This window comes from Ascaphus truei, chromosome 12 (genome assembly GCF_040206685.1).
Source record: "Ascaphus truei isolate aAscTru1 chromosome 12, aAscTru1.hap1, whole genome shotgun sequence".
Lineage (NCBI taxonomy): Eukaryota > Metazoa > Chordata > Amphibia > Anura > Ascaphidae > Ascaphus > Ascaphus truei.
The window spans coordinates 25850542-25870363 of record NC_134494.1 but is presented as its reverse complement, the minus strand read 5'-3'; the positions used below and the strand labels follow the sequence as shown (position 1 = coordinate 25870363).

Below are 19822 nucleotides of genomic sequence, written 5' to 3'. Positions count from 1 at the left end.
GGTCAGGTTTTCAGGATATTCTTGCTTCAGCACATCCACATATTGATTGAGCCACCTGTGCTGAAGAAGGGAGATCCTGAAAACCTGACGTGCGTAAACTGGGGGGCCCCTCCTGGGGGCCGTGGGATTTTTCTGGGGGGGGGGCACGGGCGGTGGCAGAGACCCGGCGCTCTTCCCCGAGGCATTTAAATTAAATATACAAAAATAAGTGCGCATCCCAAAATCCACCTTAAACAATAAGTTACACAATATTGTGTTAAAGTGCAATAAGAATTAAATTGTGCAATATAGATGATACTAATTTATAAAAGTATATCAAACCATGTTAATGAAGAAGGATCAGATCCCTGATGAAGAAGCTTTTTCCATAGCTTCGAAACGCGTTGGATAGATTGACAAGGCTCTGGTACCTTATCCTAGCCCCCAAAACATACTTTTAGAGTGTTTTCATATTGCGGTTTTGCACTTGGTGCTGCTCCTTTATTTACAATTCAGCGCGGCACCTGTGACGTCACGGGAGTGCGCGAGCGCCGGAACTATACACCACGTGGACTGTGTGGTGTTCCGAGTGCAGGGAGAAACTTCAGGCACATTTGTGCTACACGGAAGAAAGGACTGGAGCTGTTTAAACCTCCGGTTCAACATCACGAGCCCAGCAGATGCCACAGTCAGTGGGGGGATTCGAAACAGCTCAAGGGCTGCAGCTGCCATTCACGGGGGTCCAGAACAAGTGAGAGATACTGCTGAGACTTTCCAGAGGACAGCTGCTGCACCAGAGGGCTACATTCTCCCACCCAGAGGGTCTCCTTGTGGTAACATTGTGCTGATGTTTGCACAGAAATGCTTTAATTGATCTGCATTGATGTACGCCTAATACTCACCATTTTTTACACAAATTTAAATTAAATGCCTGGGGACCGCGTGATTATTGGTATCTTAAATACTTTATTGTACAATGCATACAATACAATTGTACATTATTTCTAACGCGATCCGCTGATAACGCGATGTGATTCTTTGGACCCCAAGCACAGCGTTATAAGGGGGTTGAGCTGTATATTAGTACTAATATTACTAGCTCATTGTACAATTCTAATTATTAGCCCTTCTTTGCAGATAAGCGGCTAACACATTGTATTTATGTTCAATTCTAGCGGAATCCCTCCAGCCTAATGTCAGCCAACCTTAAGTCCTATCAGAAAAGGTCGATGGTGCATCTTCCCGATAGTGGGATAGGTGATGAACAGAGTATCAATGCCTCGCCTTCCAATGGAGTGGATCGAAGATCGGCAACGCTGTACAATCATTTTACCTCAAAGAATGAGGAGAACAGGTATAACGATAATTTACCTTGTATGTACGACGTCAATGAAAGTTTCAGTTTACCGAATAATCCCTTTATGGTTATTCTTTTTAGTTGAAAACCTTAACATTCATACTACGTCCGGATTAGCATCTTGATGCTGGAAAATATGTGTTGGAAATGTTTTTTTGTGCAATGCCTTTATGGCTCAGTTCTTGGGTTCGGTGATTTCTGAGGCTACTTTTTATCTGTGTGTTTGTTTCTTTGCAGGTCATTTGAAGGTATTCTCTACAAGAGAGGAGCTCTGCTGAAGGGTTGGAAACCTCGCTGGTTTGTACTTGATGTAACAAAACACCAGGTAGATTAAAAAAAATATATATATATATCAACTTCTAGTAGAATATTCCATGATTTTAACATCTCTATTTATAAAACTGGTGCTGAAAATCTGTGTAATACGGCAGACATAAGCTTATAGGGTTCAATGTTAAAATGGATAAGGCGTAAAGAGAGACTGTGTGCTCATTTGCATGTCATTACCCAGAATCCCTGGCTTCAGTGGAAGCACTATTTGCTAAGCGATAATAGGGAAAGTCTGAGTTGGAGACCTGTGTGAGACATGGAATGCACCACAAGTGGTATTTTTACTTACTACATTTTTTTACAAAGTCACAAATTGTTAACCAGCTAGAGTCTGATGTTAACACAGTTGCATGGTCCTTGAGGTGCATTTTCCAGGATGCGTTCAGAAAGCCACCTATGTTTGGACTGAAGAAGTATGGGAGTTTGAGATCTGCTGATAATAATCAATGAAGACCTCTTAGATATTGGTACGTGAGGAATCGAAGTGTTATGTACTGTAATGGAACTCTTGCATTGCAAGTTTAATGCCCTGAGCAATAAAGTTGAAATCTTACTTATTTTGTCTCATGGTAGCTGGGTAGATGGCACTAACAGCAAATTTTAACCCACTGAAACTTTAGGGGGCAGAAATATTGTCTGTCTCTCCATGACAAACAATAGAAGACTTCTGGGTCTTATCTGAATGGGAATGTGTTGGTCAGGAGTGGCCAACTCCAGTCCTCAATGGCCACCAATCGTTGACTGAACCACTGATTAAGCCACCTGTGCTTAAGCAGGGATATCCTTATAACCTGACCTGTTGGTTGCCCTTTAAGACTGGAGTTGGCCACCCCTGGTGTAGTTTGTACTTTTATCAAAAGGGTTTAATGGTGGAGGCTCAATCCATATGTAGTAATGGTGCTCGCATACTGGAGCAGTTCATGTATATATTAGAGAAGGTTGATCAACTCTGAACACCCCAAACAAGTCAGTGCAGCACTCATCATTAATTACCTGGCACTGAGCCCAATGAGAAACGTGTTTTCCACTTTGAGATGGTGTATAGAAAGTGCATGAAGATAAGAAGGCCAGTAATGCAAAAACCTCAAAAGCATTTATTTCATCACAATGGGTGCTTGATAAAGACATAGGGGCCTATTCTATAAGCGTTCATAAGCCACTTATCGGCCAAAATGCCTACTGCTATTCAGTAAGCCTCGATAAGTGGGCGATAAAGGAATGAATCACCAAATTTTTCAGCCGTCAAAAAAAAAAATCACCGGGTGAGCGGTGATAAGCCACTTATAGGCAGGTTCTGAAACTCGTGCAAATTCTAGTAGCCTCAAATAGCTTATCGAGGCCTATCGCGGCTCTAGAATGGCGAGTTTCACCCAAAATCCTCACGCCAGGAAACGTTGGCGTGAGGTTGGTGTGAAGCTGCCGATATGCAGCGAGACAGGACTTAGGGGGGAAAAATGCAGTTTTCCTGCATCGGATTGATGCCGGGAGTCTCCGGAGCTGATATCCATTAATATCAGGTCTGGAGGCCCCCGTCATGAATCCCATGCAATAAAAATGCATTTACCGTCAACTTCATTACCTTAGCGGCTGACCGCTAAGGCAATGAAGGTGTTAACTACCACTGTCATCTTTATTGTGGGTAGTGGGTTTGGGTGATGGTGGTATTTGGCACTTGGTGGGTGTTGCAGGTGGAGTTAACCCCTTCATTACCTTAGCGTTTAATACCGCTAAGTTAATGAAGGAGTTAAGCCCTCCCGCTACCACCCGGTAGGCCTAAACATCCATCTTTGGGGCCAATCCCTCCACATACAATGCATAAAAATACACACAACAACACTACTACCCACCTCCTCTACCCTCAACAAGCCCCCCAACACATACAGTACAGTAATGGGCAAAATTACTATTATCCACATATGCCAGCAAGCATAAATAAAGTAATAAAACGTTCAACTTACCCCTGCCATCTTGAAGGGTGTCCTGATCAGTATACTCCAGGTCCATGTCTTCCATTGCCAGAAAGTGTACAAGAGAAATTCAAATCTCATGGCCCCTAACCCCTTAATCACCTTAGCGGTTAATAACCACTATAGTAATTAAGGGGTTAAACCACCCTCCCCCGCTACCCACCCTGGAGGTCTAACCACCCACCCCGGACCTACTATACCCCCCTCTACCCATTGATTGGCATAGTGGTACATCATACCCATATAATATGAGCATGATAAGCCACTAAAGCAGTCAATGGTTACCATAATAAAAATAGCATGAAGGCCAAAAATACACAATAAAGAAATATATACACAGGCACCTAAACACCCCAATTCAAGAAATAAAAGCACTAGCCAACCAATCAGTTCAAGAAATAAAAGCAATACCCAACAAAACAATTAATTGATTTTAAACACTAGCCAACAAAACAATTAATTCATTTAAATGACTAGCCAACAAAACTATTAATTAATTTAAAGCACTAGCCAACAAATCAATTAATTAATTAAAACCAGTAGCCAACAAAACAAATAAATAATTTAAAAAGCTAATCAATCCTAATATGTACTAAAAACAAGCCATCCAAATTCTAAACAATTTAATCCAAACAATAAAAGACAAAAAAGCCCAAAGCTACATCCAATATGACAAACATACACAGTGAAATACCTATATATTCTCTTGAAAAAGGGGCATTTAGTTAAACCCTTTGGCCAAAGTGTTATAAGCCTGCAAGCCACATCAAGGCATGACCAAATTTGCAGGTCCTAACACTACCTGATTCAAATTCTCATTTACCTCTATATTATGAGGGAGAAGGATCACATTGGATCTGTCCAAACCCAGACACATGAAAAAGACCTGCTAACTTGGAAAGTGGGGAGGGGCGAGCTTAAACCCTGGGGGGGAGGGGCCACTAACCTCCAAACAGCTGAGACCAGCTGGTGGGTAGAGGAGGTGGGTAGTAAGGTCTCCTATGCATTTAAATGTCCCGCGTCAAGTGACCGTTGGAATAAATGCATAGGAGATACCGGCACGCCATAACAGGGCCTGTATTGTACTGTATGTCTTTATTTATATAGCGCCATTAGTGTACATAGCGCTTCACAGTAGTAATACATGTGGTAATCAAATAAATAACAGATAATATAAATAACAGATCATGGGAATAAGTGCTTTAGACATAAACGGAACATTAAGGAAGAGGAGTCCCTGCCCCGAGGAGCTTACAGTCTAATTGGTAGGTAGAACGTACAGAGACAGTAGCAGGGAGTTCTGGTAAGTGCGTCTGCAGGGGGCCACGCTTTATGTATCGTGTTCAGAATATGTATCGTGTATCTCGGGAAGCAGTGGGTCCCCGAACCTGAAATCAACACGGTTCTGCTCTGAAGACCCCCCACTACTATTAACATTTTCATTAAAAAAACATTAATTTCGGGCGAGATTTGCGCAGGGAGAGGTGGCTCTCTCTCAGCAGCTCTCTGCAGATGAAAGAAATCGCCGGGTAAGGCCTTTTCAGAGAGGCGATCTTCACGTCACTCGACCGTTTTGGGAATTTTGCTATCACAGGTAATTGAGGCTTTCTGAATACCGTGATAGCACCGCTCAAAAAACTGGCAAATTAAATGGCCTGACGATTTTCTTTTTTTTTATGAAGGCTTATAGAATAGGCCCCATAGAGAGATGCAAAAAAGTGGGCGGTGTGACTCTATATTTTGTTTGTGATGATAAAAACTTTCTTAATTGTTTGCCTAACTGGCTGCCTGTCTTCATGCAGTTTCTACTAGTCATCTAAAAGTGGAAATCACGTTTCTAATTCGACTGAGTACCAGTGCTTAATGGGGAGTGCTGCACAAACTCTAGTTTAAGGTGTTCAGAGTTTATGAACATTCTCTTATGAATACGTTGTACTTTTAACAATCAGCAATGTAACACCATCTCATTTTTTTGCAGCTGAGATACTATGACTCAGGTGAAGACACAAGTTGTAAGGGGCACATAGATCTAGCGGATGTTGAGAGTGTCATCCCTGCAGCGCCAACTATAGGACTGCCAAAACATGCCAATGAGAAAGCATTTTTTGATGTAAGTAATGTCTTTGTTCATTATTTTCCTATGTATTGTCAGACTCTCTATAATAGCCACTTACTTTTATGCTACATAAGCCTGAAATGTAGGCTTTCTGAACGGGAAGTAGCCTGGTCTTTATATGACGCAACCCTTCTTTTTAAGTCTAATTGTATACAAAGGAAAAATAAATAACTGCATGCTCCAAAACAAGAAGGCATATTGCTTCACCATTTAAACATTAATAGCTTGAAAAAGAAAGCTAGATTTAAAACGTACTTAGTGTTTTTAGTGAGCCGTTCACTTGAACTTTTTTAAGATTTAGTTTTAGAGGTTGACAAACTCTTTCAAGTAAAAGAGAAACCTGATACTGGTTCTTAGACCAGATTGGCATTATTTTTCACATCCACCTTTTCACGGCACAAAAGCCAGTTCAAAACAGTGCGTCTGAAACACAACGCCAGTGTTTTTCGACAGGGGTTCCTAGGAACCCTTGGGTCCCCCCAAGCATCCCAAAAGGGTTCCCTGCAATCTTCAGGTCATTTGAAAATTGTTCCAAATTCAGAAGAATGTATAATAGATCTGATCTCAGATGCACTGTTAGAGAGGGTTGGGGTTCCTTACAATGCATCTGATCACAGAGGCGCAATTGGAGAGTGTTGGGGTTCCTTACAATACATCTGATGTCAGACACACTATTAGAGAGGGTTGGGGTTCCTTACAATGCATCTGATCTCAGACGCACTATTAGAGAGGGTTGGGGTTCTGCAGAATTTCACAGTATAATTATAAGGTTCCTTAACCAAAAAAAATGTTGGAAACCACTGCATTCTGCTTTGATGTTATATCAAATATATATAGCATTTTAGCTGTCTTATCAGCTGATAGTGGTGAGTTCTTTCATGTAAACGGTGTGTAAAGTTTTGTTTTTTTGCCCTAAACTTGTGATATGCTAAGAAGTTGCTTTCAATCAGTGGATCTCCTTTGCGTTTGATGCTTGTACGTTGACCTTGAGCGGGAGCAATGTACACACTAGCAAAGGGCAAAAGGCCACGTTGGATGTAAGAATTGTTTGCAACAGTCTCATCTCTCATTGTGGCTTCTCTAAGCAGCAATGAGCAGGTGTTTCTCCCTATATATTTATGAGAGCTGTAACACACAATTGGCTGGATTGAGCGATAACTGTACAGTATATGCAGAAGCACTCACTACTGTTTTTGAATCACTAGTCGCATATTGTGCAAAATGCTGTACATCATTTAATAACCATAATTATTTGCTAGTAAAAAGAAAAATTCTTTAAGCCGGTTTAAAAAACAAACAAAAAACAAGTGGGGAAAAGGGGAATAGGTGAAAGACATTTAATTGTAATCAAACATATTCCTACCTTGAAAAATAAATTTTATCAAAACCTGTTACAAAACATGCTAGTGATGGGATTTAGGTTTTATTTCTTGGTAAAGCGACAAGTAATTTCACACGTTGCGTCATGTCCTTGAATATCGTAGTGCAAGAAGATCCGAGCTGAAATAAGGCAGTAGATTTGCAATGGTTTTTTTTTTTTTTTCTAATGGGGTTCTTTAACCAAGCCCCATGCAAAACTGTGCAGCCATAGGGGCAAAACCGCTCGCAGCATTCTGAAGTTTCCCTATGCCAAGAGAATAACCCGGAGAAAGGTATAGGCTTAACAACAAAACCTGTTGTAATTGAAAGCAGATAACAAACTGAAACAAACACATTCTTCCAAGATGTAGAAATGTCAGGGCTCCTTTCCAGATGCCATCTGGGGCCTGTAGAATGAACGGGCGGGGCCCCTCAAATTCCAGCACATGACATCACCTCCTTAGGACACTGGGGAGACTACAGAAATAGAAATCTAGCCCTAGTAACCAGCAAAAGACGAACTGCAAATATATTATGTTAACTATACATGTGCAGTGTCACATTTACGTCAAATTGTAGCAGTTGTGTAGAATTTTTGGCGCTGTTGATATCAGAGGGGAAATGCTTTATCCACAGGTTGTATTGGACCTACGTGGATGTGTATGAGATTTTTAAATGGGCTCCCTTTCGGGCTTGTGATTTTTGCACATCTGAGGATACCTGTGGGGGGGTGTGTACGTCATCTAAAGAAGGGACCTGTACCATAACATTACATGTTGCAGCAGATTGTTCTTGTTGCACAACTCTCTTGCAGAATGTAGGTTGTGTCGTTTCGGTATGTACTGTATAATTGACAGCAACACTACCACATCAATGTGATTTTCAGAGGAAAGGAAAAAAAAACAGCATACCTCTACGGGGATATGATCCCTCCATTCTGCACTGTATGAATCCATAGTCCGATCCACCAACAGGAGAACATTAGGAATTGCATACACATACTGACACCTTCCTTATTTCTCCTTGTTATCTGACAGGTAAAAACCAGCAAGCGGGTGTATAATTTCAGCGCTCAGGACGCACAAAGTGCACAGCTATGGATGGACAAGATACAGAGCTGTATTTCCGATGCATAGAAACTGGAAACCATACAAGAACAGGTGCACTGGAGGTGCTATTTGCTCTTTTATAGGAAAGACTTGTTATATTCGTTGTAATGGAAATGCCCCCATTATTTCAGGTAGCATACCTCTCATGCAAAAGAATGCTAGGTCTGTTGCAACAAACTCTGCAACCTGAAATGACCAAGGAATGGTTCATTGCCTCCTTTAGTGTCCGAGTGGCTGACTACACATTACCCAGAAGCCTCTGCTGAAGCTTTACATGTACAGGTGGTCCTCGGTATCCGACGGCCCCCTTTCCGTTGAATGCCTTATCTGAAGCCACATAATGCAGTCCGCCGGACGCATTATTGAACGTCTGCCCCGCTAATCCGACGGTCGCCGCCGATTACCACGGACCCGCAATCCGACGGTCCGTTATCTGAAGGCGGCTTGCGGGACGCATTACGTCGGATAAGCGAGGACCGGCTGTATTATGTTATCTTTCTAGGAGAACAATTTACTGTTTTTTTAAAATCCTCAAACTTTCATCACAAGTAATATGCAGCTAGAATTCCCATTAAGTTTACGCTCCAATTCTTGTTTGTCATTTGGATATAAGGAGTCATCGGAACATGACGTTAATGTTTAGGCATGACATGCAATAGATCTGAAGTAGTCAGATTGCTGTGTTTACAAAACAAAACCCTGTATAGTTTTTCTCTCTTTAATATCTTAATGAAATGAAACAGCAGCTAGTGTGGATTTGCGTGTAGTGTTCATTGCAGTGTGGAAACAAGTGTCATTTGCTTTAGCTCTTGTACAGTAGTAACAACAACAATAAGACAAAGAAAAGCTGTAAGAGCTGGTTCCAAGAGTTTTATACAAAATGCAATCTTAATTCAATTACCATGTGCAGGCCTTGATGTATTTTCTCTGTGCACTGTTCCTCCTCGGTGTAAATAAATATAAATGCACTACACAGTAATGCAAGCACTTGCACTTAAACCTATGAAGTAAGACTCTGTTTCGAACAGAACGATGTGTTGCAGAATTGATCTAAAATCCACTATGTACATATTTTGTCTTCAATGTGAAGTGATTTGATACCTAACCACATTTTCCCCTAAAACTGTCAGAATGTTTGTTTTTATTTGTAATCTAAGAACATTTGGGTATGTTTTAAGTCCTTAAAGGACTGATGTTTATAGTCAAAATACATGTCTGCGTTACAACCACTTGTGATATTCTTGACTTGAGTTATTAGCTAGCGCATTGGATTTTAAACTGTTAATATATTATCTTATAGCTCAAGGTTTGTACTGTATATAAATAATTTTGTATTTTCCGATGTTTCCGATCAAACTATGCTTGTAATGTAATATCCGATCACTGCTGAGAAGGCTGTAGTTTGCTTTGGAAGGGATTTGTTAAATTAACCAAACTGACTCCCCTCTCCCCCACCCCTGCTTAAAATCTCAGATGTTGTTTGATCACCGATATATTTTCACTAAACAGTGCCAGTCCACATGAAACGGTGAACCCAATAGGAACCGCGTTTTTTTCATTTAAAAACGAAGGCACGTGAAGGATTTTTGTATCACTCGGTTTCTAAATTCTCACAGGTGTAAATGACACTTTGCACACATTTTTTTTTCTTTGTATATGAAGTACTTTTTTTAATGTACTTTGTAAAATACAGACCCTATTGTTCATTAGATTGTTTTTAAAAACACTTTTTTTTTGTTTTGTTTTTTAACTTGTTTTAACCATTTGATGTATTTGTTATGACGTGTATGCTAACCATCTTGTAATAAATATACTACTTGGAAAAAACAAAAGTGCCGTACGTGAAATGAACACACAAAAGGTGTAGGATAGGCGCTTGGTAGAAAAGTTTCATCTAATATTGGTAGTAATATGGGGGGACGTGATAATGTTTTAAATTGGTTCATTCTCAGTGATTTTGTTTTATTTGGGGTCAGATCATTATTCTTGAAACTCTGAACGTGTGATTGAAGGTCAAAAAAACAGCCCTGTATTTCAGATCACAACATTAGAGGAGCAATGCTAGCAGGATTTTTTCTCTTATTTGACATGGGATTGAAGCAGGGGGTCTCCGGAGCTGAACCTCATTAATTTCACCTCTGGGGACCCCCTGCAACGAAAGATACAGACCGCCCTAGGGGGTGCCGATATCGCGGCAAAGTTTAAAGCTCCCACGTCACGCGAGTCAATAGGAAGCCGAACCTGATGATGTCACGGCCTCCTATTGGAGCTTTGAAACTCCGCCATGAACCCTGGTAGCCAATCGGAGAGGCTACCGGCACCTCCTACGGATGCAAGTATCTCCAGAAGCAGGGTGTCCCCGGAACTCAAATTAACGGGGTTTAGCTAAGGTGACCCCCTGCTTCAATCCCATGTTAATAAAATTAAAAAATCGCCTAACAAAATGGTGTTCTTGGTTTGCCTTTTGAATACCACACATAAACTTGTCTCATTTGTTAACATAAACAGGTCACCTATTAAATACATCAAAAGCGATCAGTAAAAACACTCAAACTTGTCTGATTTGTTAAACAAATTGGTTACCTAATACCTATTAAATATCACTTTTTAATGAGTGCTTTTTGCAGTACTTTTACAATGAATGCACCTTATCTTGTGGTTACCTAAAGAGATTAAAACGCAGGGCATAGAGCAGACATGTTTGCCCATATAACATTCATTTATTCTGCTAGTTGGTTACAGTTTGTAAAGTGGATAAGGAGATAGTAGACAGTAACACATCCACACACTCAAGTATCTCTCTCTCTCTCTGTCTCTGTCTCTGTCTCTCTGTCTCTCTGTCTCTCTCTCTCTCTCTCTCTCTCTCTCTCTGTCTCTCTCTGTCTCTCTCTGTCTCTCTCTGTCTCTCTCTCTCTCTCTCTCTCTCTCTCTCTCTCTCTCTCTGTCTCTCTCTACACTATACAGATATAGGTTGGCCAACATACAATATAGTATCAGTGCAACACATTCCTTCTTTGGAAGTAAAGTCCTGTATTAAGAGACACACAAACACACACCATGATTTGAAAGCATACGTTGCTTGAACAAGTACAAGAATGTCAACCTTGCCTTCAATGAAATCACCCCCACTACTACCATTGGAGAAGTACGTACAGTAGCAGTGTACAGTGCAGGAATATACATATTACATACAGTGTATGTAGCCCACTACTAGTTGCGGGGGTTAAGGACACTAGAGTTTTATCTGTGTGGTGCCAGAGTTACTTCCTTCCCCCATCATGTGATACAGGGTGACTTGGCAGCAACTAAGCCACGCCCATTTTCTGCCTGGTGATGGTGACATCACCACTACAAAAAGGTTCTACAACTCTGGTTCTTGGAGAAGCCTCACTGTATATATTGTAGATATGTTCCCTGAGTATATAGAAGTAAGTGAAGGATCTGTCCCCATTCATTGTGTTGTAGGTAGGGCAAGTGTCCCTTCTGATAGTATCCGCAGATATTGCCAAGGTAAACACAGTAGTTCACAACAGAGGAGGCACCTACCCTGCAGAGGTTTCCAAGAGAGGGTTTCCAGGGTATAACAGAACCGGCCCAAACGACAGGCTCATATTGACCTCAGCACTTGCGTGCCTAGAAGTGGCCGGTGGAATACAGAACTGTGGCACGGATCCATTGATAGTGATGAGTCGGCCAGAGCCCGCAAGGGGCTCCTTAGTGACAGCATAATAAACGTTATGCAGAACGGGGACAGGTCAGATAGACCAAGTCAAGCTAAGCATCATTATCTCTATAGAGTGTTAAGGTGAAGGCACCTAGGGAAGCAGAAGATGCAGTGCAATTGTGTGAAGCAACCTGTAAATATGTGACGGATAAGAAGAACCTTATAAATGTATATTAATACCATTGTTTAGCTACAAAAGTTCCTGGCGCCCATCATTATTCCATTCGCATACGCAACCAGCCTGCGCAGATCCAGCACACTGACACTGTAAGAGAGACTGAGCTACGCTATGTACAGGCATACCCCGGTTTAAGGCCACTCACTTTAAGTACACTCGCGAGTAAGGACATATCGCCCAATAGGCAAACGGCAGCTCACCCAGGCACCTGTCAGCACGTCCTGAACAGCAATACCAGCTCCCTACCTGTACCGAAGCTGTGCGCAAGCGGGGAGACTATAGAGCCTGTTACAAATGCGTTATTTACATCAGTTAAGCACGTATATGACGATTGCAGTACAGAACATGCATCGATAAGTGGGAAAAAGGGAGTGCTTCACTTTAAGTACATTTTCGCTTTACATACATGCTCTGGTCCCATTGCGCTCGTTAATGCGGGGCATGCCTGTATATAGTCAGCGCATGTAAACTCCTTTAGTGCCGGGCAGAGGAGGGTTACACATACGTATACATATTTGGTGCAGTTCTGCGTGACAATGACTGCACCTCAGTAATGTTTCTCATTTGGAACTTGGAGCTCAAAGAGCTTTGCTGTAGCCATAAATGTTAGGTCAGGACTTGCTCAGTTCCAGTACCAATCATCCTAGATCTTTATGTGATCTCTGGATCATTTGTACAATACCCATCTCGTCTGATCCTTGGCTTTTATGTTTCAACAGAAGACCATTGCTGCACCATCCCAGGTCCATAAGGCTGAGTTTATAGTGGCGTAGTGCTTGCTGATGCGCGCTGAGCATATATTCAGAGACCCATTATATGTTATGGTGCCATTCTGAGTGAAAGCTTCCGCTTGCTTGCTGAGCCTTGCTCAGCTTCCAGCTACAGGCAAATCTGTGTTTCTGTGCTTGCTGGAGAGGCCTCCAATCAGAGCGCAGCACAGAAATTATCTTACACCCGAGAGCAGCCATTGTTCCCTCCGCTCCCCGTTCCCTCCGCGGCCGCACTAATTTAAAAAAAAACAAAAAAAGGCGGCCGCGCACCCGATCGGGAGGAGGGAGGAGAGAGGTGCCCCCCTTCTGCCCCGGTTCCCGTGGCTGCCTGCCTGCCCGGGGCGGGTGATGAACAGGGGGGGGGGTTGCAGCCACCGGGGGGGAGGGTCCCGGAGCAGTGGTGGGAGCGGGCTCGTTGTCCCCCTTCAGCCCCGATCCCCGTGGCTGACTGCCCGGGGCGGGTGACGGAAGAGGGGGGGTTGCGGCCACCGGGGGGGGTCCCGGGGCATTGGTTGTCCCCTTTCAGCCCCTATCCCCATGGCTGCCTGCCCGGGGCGGGTGATGGAGTTGGGGAGGGGGGGTTGCGGCCGCCGGGGGGGGGGGTCCCGGAGCAGTGGTGGGAGCGGGGTGGTGTGCGGTCGGCCCCTGGGGGCGGGCGATGGAGTCGTGGAGCCGGCTGCTCTTCTCTCTTCTCCCCCCCCCCCCCCCCCCCACTTTGTGTGTCAGAGAGATAGATAGAGAGTGTGTGTGTGTGTGTGTGTGTGTGTGTGTGTGTGTGTGTGTGTGTGTGTGTGTGCGCTTGTGCAGTGTGTGTGTGCAGTGTGCTGTGTGCTGGTGCAGTGTATGCAGTGAGTGTGTGCTATGAGTTGGTGCTGTGTGTTCTGTGAGTGTGTGCTGTGTGCTGGTGCAGTGTGTGCTGGTGCAGTGTATGCAGTGAGTGTGTGCTGTGTGCTGGTGCAGTGTATGCAGTGAGTGTGTGCTGGTGCTGTGTGTTCTGAGTATGTGTGCAGTGTGCTGTGTGTTTGCAGTGTATGCTGTGAGTGTGTGTAGTGAGTGAGTGAGTGTGTGTGTGTAGTGTGTGTGTGTGCAGTGTACAATTTTTTTTAAATTTGGGTCCATATATATATATATATATATATATATATATCCATTATATCCATGGATATAGGGGATATATATTAAAGCTGCAGTTCAGTCTTTTTTATTTATTTTTTTACTTCAATAGTTTCATGTGGGCAATCTCTAATTACCTAAAGAACTGTATAGCTGCCGGTCAATTCGTTCTCCGTCTATTGTTCGGCAAAGTTTGGCGACATCTTTAAATATGGGGAATATAAATCGTTGCTATAGGAACAAGCATGCTTGTTAAAATAGAATACAAGAAAATTGGTCTTTCAAAGTTGTTTTTTTTTAAAACAGAAAATGCTAAAAGTATCTTTTCTTACTACAGAACTGATTTATTAAAAAAAAACACACATGCAGGATATTGCCTGAACTGGAGCTTTAAATGAGATATATATTTTATATATATGATAAATATATTTTGGATATATCTATATATATCCTATATATATACAAATACATACATATCCATCACACAGATCCCTGTCCCGCCTCTGCCCACAAGCTCCGCCTACCAGAGCACACGCTCTGTCTGATGGGCAAGAACATGTAAGGCAACTGCGTGAGACACACGCTTCCGCACGCGTGCGCGAGCCCCTGCTAAAGCCGCTCTCATTGCGGCTGCAGGGGCTCAGTTTCGAGCAGCAGCAGCACGCCTCAGCACGGGTCAGCGCATAAGCGCTGACCATGGCCGAGGCCTGAAGCGAGAGGTGAGCATCAGCAAGCATCAGCGCTGGAGAGCACAGCCACTCTCCACTATAAACTCAGCCTAAGGCCTTGGCCATGTTTAGCGCTTGCTGGTGGAAGCGGCTGACGCGCGCTCCCACTCAGCACTGAGCCCCTACAGCCGCAATTAGAGCGGCTTCAGTAGGGGCTCACCTGCGCTTTCGCGCGCTTGCGGAAGCGCAGGTCTTAGGGGAATTTAAAATTCCCCTGCTTGCCGGCGCGACAGGCCGGTCACGTGAGCGGTTCGCCCAATGAGGGCAAACCAGCTCCGTGACGTCACTGGCCCGCCCCCGGCCAGTGATGCGCCCGCCCCCGGCCCACCCCCTGACGGCCCGGTGACAGCGCGTGCGGTAAGCAACCGCAAGGCCAGGGAAAGCACCAGCTTTGCCTGCGCCTCAGCGCGCCTCAGCACGCCAGCAGGGAGCATGGCCGAGGCCTTATACATCACACAGGGTTTGTCAGCTTCTTCTTTTTTTTTTTTTTTTTTTTTTTTAAGGTATCTAGGAGTTTATTTTAATTGAAAAATACATATAGTAACTGTAGCAGTTTGGAGTACCAGGTGTGACTGTAAAGTTAACAAATAAAAACATATGATGCTGCGGCAGCATGTTCCAGTTTCAACACCATTTCCCCAGTTGATTTGCTGTAGAAAAGGCTACATTATTACCAATGAAGAAAGAGAGCCCAATGAGCTCATACAAATGACATCCGACCAGAAAGCTCAAGTGAATGAGTGCGCCAAGAAGTGTGCGTACAAGATGTCCTTAAGTGGTATAAGTAACAGCTGGACCAGAAAAATACAACAGTCATATTGAGCTTACATAACTTACAATTTCCTTGGTAGGCTCCAATTGCCCTGCGGTCATGTTGGTATTACATATTTAAAGGAATTAGGAACCATTTGTTAAAGCTAACAATATGATGACGTCTACTAAGGTAACAGAATATGTACAAATGCATCACGGCAGAGAACCTTATGGATGGAGAAAGTCAGAGGTGATAGTACTGTATTTGGATCTGCGATATTACAGGTCACAGAAACAATGGACAAAGTAAGGTTACGTGGTAACATTTAGGTACTGTAACCTTTCAGACATGGGGCTAGTAGGGCACTCTCCTCATCCTAGATTTGCTGTTGATGTCACCCCTTTTATAAGCCTTTTCATGTTCTCAATAGTGATTTGGTTTATGTTGTAACATCCTAGAGACATCTGCTATATTTGTTAGGCTTTTTCCTCCTTACCAGTGGAAGAGACGGATGCCAGTTCTTGCACATAGAAAATAACATGCTGTTGACTACATGTAAATGAAAATTGTTTCAGGGAATGATTTTTAAAAATAAAACCACAGACTGCTGAATATTTTGCCTTGATTGCTGCTGATTATTCTTTCCTAAAATTATTGTTGGGTTTGGAGGTCCCACCATTCATACAGCAATGGCAGCAATGTTTCTGCTTTGCGTTTTAAGGACAAATACATATTTAAGTGTGATCAAATGAGTCTACATAGCACAACTTACAGTATGGGTATCATAATACCAAATATTGAAAGCAGCACTCAATCTGGAGCTATTCTTGCAAGGAGTAGATGAAGCTTTACGGTTTGATGCAGAATTGAGGCCATTTATACAGCAGTTACCGCAACTACGTTCCAGGCCTCCATGAGCCTTTCATCAGTTAGATACCACCGGATGGATTGCTGAATGCTCCACTAATAAACCAAGACGTCTTCCCTGTGGTAGAAAAGAGCTCCGCTCCATTCAAGTGAATGTGACGAAGATGTAGTACTGCTGCACAGCATAGAGTGTGCGCTGCGACCATTTATGTTTAAGATTCTTAAAGTAGACTACAAAATGACAATGAATTCACCCACATGACTGACAGATGCTGTCCCACAGAGCTCTACACCTGGCCCATTATCATATAACATTTTTGTAAATGACTTCCTCTCTGTCGATCTGCACCTTATCACATGTATCCTAATGATACAAGAATGTGCAGTTACTTTAAATAATTGAAAAGAAAACAGAGTTTGACCAGCTCAACCAAAATGGATAAACCAGAATGAGCTATTGATATTCTAAAGTGATAACTGATGTTACCAGATTTCAATGTTCAAAATACACAAACCCCAGCAAGCTCTTTTTGGGAACCCCTGAGCCCCCACAATATATATGTATATATGTGTCAAAAAGGAGAGCTATTGAGTGTATACATATTTCAATGTTGCCTCTTCCAAGGAGAGGTCGACACATACACAATAAGGACATCAAATAATTTTTCTGCTTTACAAAAAAGAAATCCCAACAGGTGGTTGTTAAGGTTTCTTCACGTGGTTGGCAAAAGATGGCGGATCACTGGCCGCATAGGGTGTTCCCAAGCCCGTTGAGGGACTATGTGCTTAGTAAGGTCCCAAACTGCAGCTCAGTGTGGCTGGTACAGTTGTCAATTACAGCAGGAGCAGTGAAGGAACCGCACTGGGGCACACAATAAAGCCCCCCCTCCCCCCATTTCTGCACACCCCCTCCACGGACCCTACCTGTGTTTTGAGACCTTACCAGGCAGCAGAGGGAGCCCACCCAGGGCATCCTAAAATGAAAGTCAGGTGCAACTTCTGCAATCAGCGCCTGGGTGGGCTCCCTTTCTCCCCGCCACCACACGCACTCCACAGGTAGGGCCGCAGGAGCTTCCAAAGTCACGCCCCACAATGCCTTGCATCAGCTGCTTCAAAGCATTGTTGGGTGTGCCTTTGGAAGGTCTTGCGGCGATTGACAGCTATAGTACCCACGCTGCTACACTTACACTGAGGTGCGGTTTGGGGCCTTAGTAAGCATGCCGTCCTTCCAGGAGCTCAAAACACTATACTGCCTGGGACCAGTCAAACTGCTTTGTTAGCAAGATTTTGGGGAGTAGGTAATAAGATTTATTTATTAGTGATTCGCAGAACAACTACTTTCGAAGAGGCAGTGTGCAATGGAAAAATGGTTGGGAACCGCTGCTCTAAATGGTTGTGTGAATAGGATTTTATCTATAATCATTTGTCTATGCCTACCTACAGCTGACACGCTTTAAAGCAGAAGTCCATGTTAACCTCACGTTACAGCTGCATATGTCATGGCAGAATGCCCTGCTTTTCGTAGAAAAAGTCCATCAAATCATTTCAATAAACCATGTCATTTAACTGTTCAGTTGCATTAGTTCAATGCAGGCGGCCAATCTGAGTCCCTTGCAGTTCCCCCTGTGCATTTGTTGCCAAATAATTAAAGAAATACTATTTTTAATTAAAGTTCTTTGTATCTTATTAAAAGTGCAGGTAAACTTTTCAGTAGATTAAAAGCCTCTAGCGTCAGCGATTTGTGCGCTCTAATTGGACGCGATGAGGGGGCGTGTCGTGGCCGTGACAAAGACACAGGTCATTACACTCTGCTCATATTACTCGACCTCTCTGCTGGATTTGATACTCTGTACCACCCTCCTCTCCTTCACATTCTCCATACACTTGGTGTCTGTAACAAAGGCTCTATGCTGGATCTCCTCTTACCTCTCCCATCGTACTTTCATTGTCTCTTCTGCTAACACCTCCTGCTATCGATCTCTCTGTGGGGGTACCCCAGGGCTCTGTCCTGGGACCTCTTCTCTTTTCTCTGTACACACTCTCTCTAGGTGACCTAATCACTTCTCTTGGGTTCAAATAGGACCTCTCTTCTGACGACACACAAATTTACTTCTCAACTCCTGACCTTACACCTGCTGTACAGACCAAAGTTTCTGAATGTCTCTCCACTATATCATCCTGGATGGCCCTCCGCCGACTTAAACTTAACATGTCAAAAACAGAGCTCCACATATTTTCTCCCAAACCTGGCCCTACTACCTCCTTCTTTACTGTTGGAATCACTATCATACACCCAGTAGCACAAGCACGCTGCTTAGGGGTAACACTCGACTCCTCTCTCACATTCTCCCCTCATATTCAAAAGCTAGCTAAAACCTTCTGTTTTTTCCTCTGCAATAGTAGAAAGATATGCTCTTTCCTCTGTTGCTCGACTGCTAAAACTCTGACACAAGCCCTCATTCTCTCCCGTCTCGACTACGGTAACCTCGTGCTATCCGGCCTTCCTGCCTCTCACCTGTCTCCCCTACAATCTATCCTAAACGCTGCTGCCAGAATCACTTTACTGTTTCCTAAATCAGGCTCAGCGTCTCCCCTGCTGAAATCCCTCCTGGTTTCCTACCAAATCCCAGACCACACACTTAATTCTCCTCACTTTTACAGCTTTGCACTCTTCTGCCCCTCCTTACATCTCAGCCCTAATTTCTCACTATACACCTTCCCGACTCTTGCGTTCTGCTCAAGGATGTCTTCTTTCTACCCCTTTTGTGTCTAAAGCCCTCTTCCGCCTTAACCCTTTCTCACTGACTGCCCCACACCTCTGGAATGCCCTGTTCCTCAATATCCGACTAGCACCCTCTCTATCAACCTTTAAGACCCATCTTAAAACACACCTCCTTATCGAAGCATATGAGTACCTCTGTGGCTGATATTTTACACCTCATACATCGGCCTTGGCCCTTTGCAGACGTGCTTACCAGAATACCCTCCTACTGTGTCTGTACGTTCTTCCTACTTAACAATTAGATTATGAGCTCTTCGGGGCAGGGACTCAATTTCCCAAGTGTCACTTTTATGTCTGAAGCACTTCTTCCATTAATGTGTTATTTTTATTATTTGTTAGTTATATGATTGTCACGTGTATTACTGCTGTGAAGCGCTATGCAAATTAATGGCTATAATATATATATATATATATATATATATATATATATATATATATATATATATATATATATATATATATATATATATATATATATATATATATATATGCAGTGCTCGACAAACCCGGTCGCCAACTCACCAGCTGCGATCGGATATTGGCTCGTGGCCAGTAACCTTTCCCCTGCTCTGCAAAAAAAAAAATCCCCTGTTCGGGAAAAAAAAAAATTGAAAAAAAAAAAATCGTAGCTGATTGGCTGCGACGTGAGGTGGAGTTGCCAGGACTTCAAACCGCCCTTTCTGCATGGG

At 43.2% G+C, this 19822-nt stretch overlaps 1 protein-coding gene across 4 annotated transcripts in view; it reads left to right on the top strand.

Moving 5' to 3' along the window:
- SBF2 (SET binding factor 2) overlaps nucleotides 1-10301 on the top strand; it is a 344966-nt gene extending 334665 nt beyond the window's left edge. For all 4 annotated transcript variants that reach the window (XM_075567087.1, XM_075567085.1, XM_075567084.1 and 1 more), the window contains 4 exons: nucleotides 1155-1333; nucleotides 1574-1661; nucleotides 5612-5743; nucleotides 8146-10301. In XM_075567087.1, coding sequence (XP_075423202.1) covers nucleotides 1155-1333; nucleotides 1574-1661; nucleotides 5612-5743; nucleotides 8146-8244 — 498 coding nt within the window. In that variant the 3' untranslated portion in view covers nucleotides 8245-10301. The remainder of the gene's footprint in view (nucleotides 1-1154; nucleotides 1334-1573; nucleotides 1662-5611; nucleotides 5744-8145) is intronic.
- The last annotated feature ends 9521 nt before the right edge of the window (nucleotides 10302-19822 follow it).